Here is an 8,403-nt window from a genome sequence, read left to right on the forward strand (position 1 = left end):
TGTGTGTGTGTGTGTGTGTGTGTGTGTGTGTGTGTGTGTGTGTGTGTGTGTACAACACTTCAACTGCAGTCCTATAAGAGCTAGATGGGGCTCATCCCTGAATCTGCTCTCCCCAGTGTTCACTGCTCTGGAATGAGCCTGGAGAACAAGAGAAGTGGGTCTTCACCAGCAGAAGCCTCCTGCTTCCTCTGGCTCGTTCTGTGTTTGAAAAGCCCTTCTGTCTCTGAGGATCCTCCTGTGCTCGTTCCTAAGGACAGAGACCTGGACCAGCCAATTTTTCAGTTCCTTTGAGCCCTGACAATATAAAGGTTGTTAATAATGCATCTAGTAATGTAGAAATCATTCAAACGATGAGAATATTGAGAACTTAAGATTCTGATGCACTCCTCTACTAAGTAAATACAGTCAGTCTGCGACACCAGCCCTAACCATTGCCAGTCCTGCATCAGGAGATCAAATAGCGGCTACCTGATATCCCAGTGTCATGACAGGCAAGGGATGTCAAAATGGGCCAGTACACCATACATACAGCGGTTTATAGATGTCAGCTTCAGCAACAACATAACTCCATTATATTTTTCAAAAGTGGCAAGCTGTTCATATAACTCAAATTTAGAGGTTTTTTTTTTTTACTTTTGAACAAATATGACATTTTTTAATTGAAAATACTTTTTATGCATTTGAGAGAATATAAAATAATGTGCATGTGCACAGTTTGTGAGACAGTTGACAGCAGGAGTGACATTCATCTTATAACTGGGTCACTGCTGGTACCTTTGTGAGGACCTGAGTTTCCCTCTCCCCCCTTCCCCAGCATTCACCTGGCCAACATCACAGCGTCTGGAAGTAACCGAGACTTGGAGTTTTATGTTATCATTTACATGCTTTTTAAGACAATGATTTCTGTCTTCTATGCTTGAAATGAAAGCTACTGTTCCATATGGCTTATTTTTGAGATATGAAGTCATGAATATGATTGACTTGGATAACTTCCTGTTTTCCACTTGTTATAATGTCTTTGGGATACAATCAGGCTGTTACATTCAATGGTGCATTTATTTATTTTTCCACAGCCTTAGCAATCTAATGTAACAGGAAACCCTGCTGTATCTGGCTGCTCTCCTGTCTGCCATCATCTGACTTGTGCCTGGTTTTGGCTATTAGGGCACGCTGCTTTGGTTCATATTCAGGAGCTTTTGCCAAAGACTTTTGCTTAGCGTGGAACTTTTGGCTTATAGATTATGCAAATATGCAACTTTGCAAGACAGAGCTAAGTTGTTTTTGTAAATGATTGTAGACATTTGACTCCACAAGCAACACTTATTATTGGAGCTTTTTCACACCCAAGCCTGCTGAAAATAAATTGGTTCTTTATTGGACCTGGTTTTCATTACAATTATTTATGAATTCAGCATATCTTCACATATTTATAGAAGGCTCACATTTACTTCTCCATAAAGTTTCTGTTCATATCTTTGACCATTTTTTAAGAATCTTAAATATATATTTGCAAGAATCATAAATACATTATTTGTAAGAATCATAAATATATATCTTGTATGTGTATTTCACTGCTTTTTTAGTTATATCTACTGTAAGTATCTTCTCTCTGTCTGTGCCTTTTCTTTTAATTTCTTTCTGTTTGTGTTTTGACAGATACATCTGTCATTTTAATACAATTATGGTTATCTGTCATTTCTCTTTTGATTCAGTGCCTTTAGAAAATCTTTTCTCACCTTGAAGGAATAAAATAATCTTCAATTTCCCTTAATTTTTAAAAAGAGTTTTGCCTTTAACGTTAAAATCCTTGAACCATGAAGGATTCTTTTGTGGGGGGCAAGAAGGGGCAGAATAATATCATGTATCTTTGTAAAATAGTCCTTCCCCTCTCTAGGGGCCCATGGTGCATCTTTCTTGCTTCTCTGGTTCTGAGTCTGAAAGTATGTTGTATCTACCTCTGCAGTAACAGCTACATTCTTTGATTGCACAGCTGTGAAGCATCTGGATACCTCTACTCCTATTATTGCATTATTATTATAATCTTATCATTTTTTTTCAGAAGAGTCTTATGCTTAAATTTAAAATTTTTTATTAGTATGTGTGTGTGTATATGTTACAGTCAGTTGTGAGCCACCTGACATGGGTTCTGAGAAACAAAGTCTGGTTCTCTGAAAAACCAGCACATGATTTCAACTGCTGAGACATTTCTCCAGCTCCAGATAGTTTGTATATTAATAGGAATGCTGTTGATCTATAACTCTTTTTGGAAAAAGATGCCTTCTTACAAGCTGAATCTTTCTGTCAATGGCCAATCCATACATTTGTTTATAACTGTAATTTTCTCTATGTTCATCTTCCTGTCATTTATTTAGATTTACTTTTCATTATTATTTTAAAAATGATTTATTATTTTTTAAAATAGTAAAAAATGTTTTCTAGCTGAGTGAGATAGCACATACCTGTAATCTCGGCATTTAATAGGCTGGGGTAGGAAGGATAAAGAGTTGGGGACCAGCCTGGGCTGCATGGTAAAACTCTATCAAAAACAAATTATATTTTTTTATTATTGCTACATGAGGTATATTGATTTTGTTTTTAGCAGCTCAGAAAAATCTCTCAATCATACTGTGCATGATTTGGTGTTTTTCTTAAATAATGTTATCATGTAGGAAAAACAATTCTTTTCTATCTCTGGGTTTTATAACTTACTTTTATTTTAAATTTTATTACATTTGTTTGTGTAGTATGTGTGTATATATATGTGTGTGTGGTGTGTATGTATGTATGTGTGTGTTGTGTGTGTAGTGTATCTGTGTGTGGGTGTGTGTGTGTATATGTGGGTGTGCTGTATGTATGTGTGTATGTCTCTGTATGTGTGTCTATGTGTGAAGCTTGTGTATGTATGTTTGTGTCTATGTGTGATATGTGTATGGTGTGTATATGTATGTGTGTGTGTGTGTGATGTGTGTGTGTCTATCTGTGTGTCTGTGTATATGGTGTGTAAGTCAGAGTACAATTTGTGGGAGGTGGTTCTCTCCTTCCCCCACGTGGATTCTGGGATTGATCTCAGACTGATAAACTTGTTGGCAGGTGTCATTAACCATCAAGCCATCTCTCTGGTGCACATTTCTCTGTCCTTGTCTTGGCAGACAGCTGATTAAGAATATTTATACAGCATATTTGACATATCTCTGACTTTAAGGAGAACACTTTTAAAAAAAAATTCACCATTCAAAAATGATGTTAGCTTGAGATTTTTTTTTGTTTAACAAATATAGTTTTTTTTAAAATTGATTGTTTTACTTTGATGAATATTTTCCTGTAAATTGTTAATGGATGTGGAATGATATGTGATGATTTTCAACATTATTTGGAATGATCAATTATGTTTTTCATCTTAAACTGCCTCATACACTATATAATGTTTACATATATTTGGACAGGCCAAGTAAAGTATGGAGCTCTTAATACATTGCGTTTCTCTTTTATGTCTCAAGCCTTTCCATAATAGTGGCTCGCAAATTGGGATTTCAGCATGATAACGTGTGAAATGTTATGCAGAAATCAATCATATGTCTCATCAGGTTCAGAGTTCCTTTGCAAAGTCAAATGAATGCTGTGTTTCAGTGATAAGCCCAAGATAGTTTTCTGGGTTTCTGGAATTTCATTTGTGAGTGTGATCTGAATTCCCCTTTCTCGCGCTGTTCTTTTACATTTGAGGGTCACATTAGAGACACATTGTAGAATGACTGGAGGTATTCTCTTTTTCCTTCTTAATTTTCTGGCAAAATTTGCATAAATTTAGAGCACTCAACTCCAAATGTTAAGTAGAATTTAGCTCTAAACCCTTACTTTTTATTTTTGGAAAGATTTTAATCTTCTAATGAAATTTATGTTAAGACTGGAGAAATTTTATTTCAAGGTGTTGTGATGAAATATATTTCTCTAGAAATTCACTTGATCTGTGTCTGGCTGGTCATCCTGAGCTCACAGACATAGGGGTTGACATGAAGTTTCCCTAATATTAGTAACGCTTTGATGTCAGAGCACTCTAGTTCCTTAATATCGTCTTCCTCACTCACAGGTAACATCTGCTTACATCCTAGTGAGCTAGACTGTTGGCTGGCTTTCATTCAAATGCAGTCAACTGAGTTCCTCAAAATAAATTTTTATAGTTTTCCTTCTTGCTTCCACAAAGCCAATTGTCTTAGCATTTTTTTTTTTTTTTAACAAAGGTACATAGATATTCTGTAGCTGCTACCAAGTTCACTGATGGGAGGTGAGGACAAGAGGATTCCTGGGCCTTCCAGTCAGCCCGTGTACCCAGCTAGTGAGCTGTAGGTTCAGAGAGAGCCCCTGTATACACACACACATATATGTATATGGAAAATAGCCAAGGAACCTCTAATGTCAACATATGACCTCCACACTCATGTGCATACATGTATACCCCTCCATACACACACACCACACACATACACATATGTAAAAAAAAAGAGGGAAAAAAAAGACACATAATGAACAAAACCTTAATTAAAGCCTTTTCTTGTCGTCTAAGAACTAAGCCCATAGAAATAACACTCTGGTAAATTGTAAATTTTCAGGATAATCTGATTTCCTGATTCCATGTAAGCGGTAAGTAGGAACTAATATAACTCTTTTACATTCATCAAGACCACAAATTAGGAGGTTGGAAAGACGGCTCGGAAGCTCACAGCTCTTGTTGCTGTTGTCAAGAACCTGGGATCAGTCCCAGCACCCATAGTGAGCCACACACAACTGCTCACAACATACTTCACTTACAAACAAATAGACACACACACACACGAATAAACAAAAATAGATATAACCGTGTTCAAGACCAAGTGAAATTACACATGGCAATACACAATTATACATACAGCAAAAAGAGTGTGACACAGTCTCTCAGAGAACCAGGTTTTCATGAAGTATTCAACTGCCTTGAAACATGAGACTCACTGATAACTTTGAAAATATTTGGCAGGAAGAATCTGTTTGCTTAGATGCAGAGGTGGATGAGCATATTAACTGGTTCCAGAGAGAGTACATTAAAACAGACAAGGACTGGAGAGAAATTGACAAGAGGATGAGCCAGACTTTGGAAATAAGAAGAAAGATGGTAGGCGGCCGAACACCTCTTAAGGACATTCTTAAGATGTTTCCATTCCTGAAGTGCCCTTACCAGGTAAGCTGCTCACTCAGAACATCCTTTGTTCTTGGTGTCAAGTTCACTCCCTCCCACCCCTTTTCCTCTGGAGTAGTGACCAGACAGCCTGGAAAGACGGTGGGTGTGAGTCTCAGTAGGGCATGGGCAGGACAATTGGGTCAGAACTGCCCAGAGTCCCTTCAAGACAACCAGCCCTGCTGTCTTCTGGGGAGGCGGGGGTGTCTGTACTTCAGGGTATATCGTCACCAGACTAATTCCACTTTGCATGCATTTAGACAGTTAAAACCATGCCCGGGACACTTCCCAAGTAGCATTTTTCTGTTTCTTTTATAATATCAAATGGTTTCATGAAGCGTCTTAGTTAGGGTTTCTATTTCTATGATAAAACACCATAACCAAAAGCCACTTGGGGGCAAGGGGGTGTATTTGGCGTGCACTTTCACACCATAGTCCAGCACCTGGAATGTGGATCCTAGAGGCAGGAGTTGAAGCAGAAGCCGTGAAGCACACTGCTTGTGAGCTTGCTCTCCATGGCTTGCTCAGTTTGCTTTCTTCTCTGACTCCAGGACAGCCTTCCCAAGGAGTGAGCTGAGCCTTCCCACACAGTCAAGAAACTGTCTTTCACAGGCTTGCCTCTGGGCCAATCTGATAAAGGCATTTTTTTTTTTTTTCCTCAAATGAGTTTTCTTCTTGGTGTATCCTTGGCTGTCCTGGACTCTCTTTATAGACCAGGCTGGCCTCGAACTCACAGTAATCCACCTGCCTCTGCCTCCCTGAGTGCTTGATTTTTTTTTTAAATCACTTATGAAACTGTGTAAAGTTTTCAACTAGGATTCTATCACTGGAATTTATGGTTATGACAAAAGCCAAGTGCGGCAGGGATTTATGAGGGAAGAGAAAAAAATTAAATACTCGAAGTTTCTAGAGACCCTTTGAGGTGCTACAGCTTACTCCCTTCTGAGAAGCAGCCTCAACAATAATCTCTTAGTTGAGTGAAAGTGGATGCTGTGGTACAAGACTGTCGTTCCACCCAATGCAAAGAAAGACAGGGAAGCTCTTGAGCCAGGGAGTTTAAGGAGATCTTGACTCCAAACCACGCCAAACCAAGCCAAACCAAGCCAAACCAAACCAAACCAAACCAAACCAAACCAAACCAAACCAAACCAAACCAAACCAAACCCATAACTTCACTGAAATTCCTAAGGACAGGGCTAATAAAGCATGGAAAAAAGGGTTTATAAAGAACCATGAGGTTTGCATTTGCTCTTCTGGAGTACGGATGCTAACGATGCTGACCTGGGCTTCCCAGCACCAGCATGGATAAAGCTCAGGGACCAAAACTGATGAGGAACTGCTTGCAGACCTAAATTCCAGGCTTCCTTGGACTCAGATCATTGGTGGGTAGGCGCTTGGTGTACACTGACAGATGGCCGCACCGACAGATGGAGCCAAGTGCCACTTAGTGGTCCCACACACCACAAGAGGAAGAGACAGTTTGGGAATGATGGACAGCTCTTGTTGGCTGGACAGGATTCTGAAGAAGTTGGGGACACGTTTCAGAGTTAGACTCCCCAATGCCTTGAAGGTTGAGGCTGCTACCGGACTGGAAGCACTCAAGGTAGATAGACGCTTGGGCCTGGTACACAGAGCGCTCACCTGACACCGGAAGTTCAGGCCTTGTGAGTAAGAATCACCCCTAGCCTTGTTTTTCACCCAGTCAAGGGCAAGACCCCAAATAACCTTGTCCAAACAAATGATGACACCTGACAGACCAGGAGGAACAGCTGGTTCTAAACTGACTGACGGCCCAAAATTTAGCACCCTGTAAAGGAAAAGCAGTTGATGTAAACTCCCTGCTAGTAGATGGCTATGTCACAGCCGTGCAGTGAGCAGCGTTGCTCTGGGTGCTGCGCCAGATTTCTGCACTCATGCGTCCTGCCTATGGAAGACCCAGAATCATGTACTGGGCACCAGTTTGGAGTTTAGACAGTTCTGCCAAGCCGTATCCTTCCAAGCCCAGCTCATATAACCATTTGACCGGTCCTATCCATAACCCAGTCTTCCAAAGGTCCAGTAAGTCACTTCAGGGTGCTGGGAAGCATAGTAGGGCCAATGAATCCAATGTATCATATTTGTGGGAAATCTCAGAAGAGACAATGAAGACAAGGGGAAAATGCAAAGAAAAAGAAATAGAAAATTTGGAATTAAAAAGGCCTATTATCTCAAGTAAGTGCCTCAGTGGATAGGCCTAGGCACATAGTAAAAACCAAAGCAGGAGTGAGACTTGAAGACTGATCAACAGAAATTTCCCAGTATGTGTAACCAAAGAAAACTGTTTTAAATTGTGGAGAAGGGCTTTTCCGGCCAGTATTCATTGAGAGCTTGGTGACTGTAAGTATGAGCACTGGGGACAGTGGCAGGCTTTACTATTGCAGGGTTAGAAGCATGGAAAGAAGAAGGGGAGAGGAAGGCCTCTGAGCTAGGCTGGATATCAAAATGCCGGCAGTATGGTTGACTCTGTTTATATGCAGGTAGATAAGCACTTATGCATTTTTATGGTTTTCTGTCTTGTCTGTCACTTAAATGGCAAGTGGGAGATTCTCTGAGGATACTGGATTTGAAACTGGAAACTGCAGTGGGGTTTTATTGGCTCTGTTAGAGAGTATGGATGGTCAAGGAGGAAAAAAAAATTAAAAGTCAAAATGGGGAAGATGATGTAAACTGAAACAATAATCTTCGGCTATAAGGTCAGTATTAAGTTTACACAGGCAGCTGGCCTGGTGTCCTTGCGGAGGCAGAAGGTCTTTTGTGTGTGTGACAATGTGGTGGCCTTTGTGCAAGATTGTGGTTCTGACAGAGGTTTTGGTGATGGTCCTTTGATCAGGCATGTACCCACAGGAACGCTTCCTTTGTGACCCACTGGCTTCTCTTTTGCAATTGTTTGAAATAAGTGACTATTCTGATTCCACACTAGTCACGGTGTGTAAAATGCATTCCTCAGCATTGTTCTGTGAGAAAGCCCACAGCGATGACATCTCTGTAGGAAAAGGCACATTTTAGGGGTAGAAATTTTAGTTTCTAAATCTTATTTTACAATAAGAAGAACCAGAACTTTTGAGAGACATGGTGGATTCTATGGTGAAGAAACACACACACACACACACACATGCTATATATATATATATATATATATATATATATATATATATATATAT

The 8,403-nt window shown here is 39.8% G+C and overlaps 1 protein-coding gene across 1 annotated transcript in view; it reads left to right on the top strand.

Annotated features, from left to right (window-relative positions):
- The window catches only part of Samd3 (sterile alpha motif domain containing 3), a 43,456-nt gene that overhangs the window by 30,144 nt on the left and 4,909 nt on the right, over nucleotides 1-8,403 (top strand). Inside the window, exon 7 of the mRNA XM_055599356.1 lies at nucleotides 5,006-5,206. Within this exon, the coding sequence (XP_055455331.1) occupies nucleotides 5,006-5,206 (201 nt within the window). The remainder of the gene's footprint in view (nucleotides 1-5,005; nucleotides 5,207-8,403) is intronic.

The sequence above is a fragment of the Psammomys obesus genome, unplaced genomic scaffold (assembly GCF_907164565.1).
Source record: "Psammomys obesus unplaced genomic scaffold, mPsaObe1.curated_primary_1811, whole genome shotgun sequence".
NCBI lineage: Eukaryota > Metazoa > Chordata > Mammalia > Rodentia > Muridae > Psammomys > Psammomys obesus.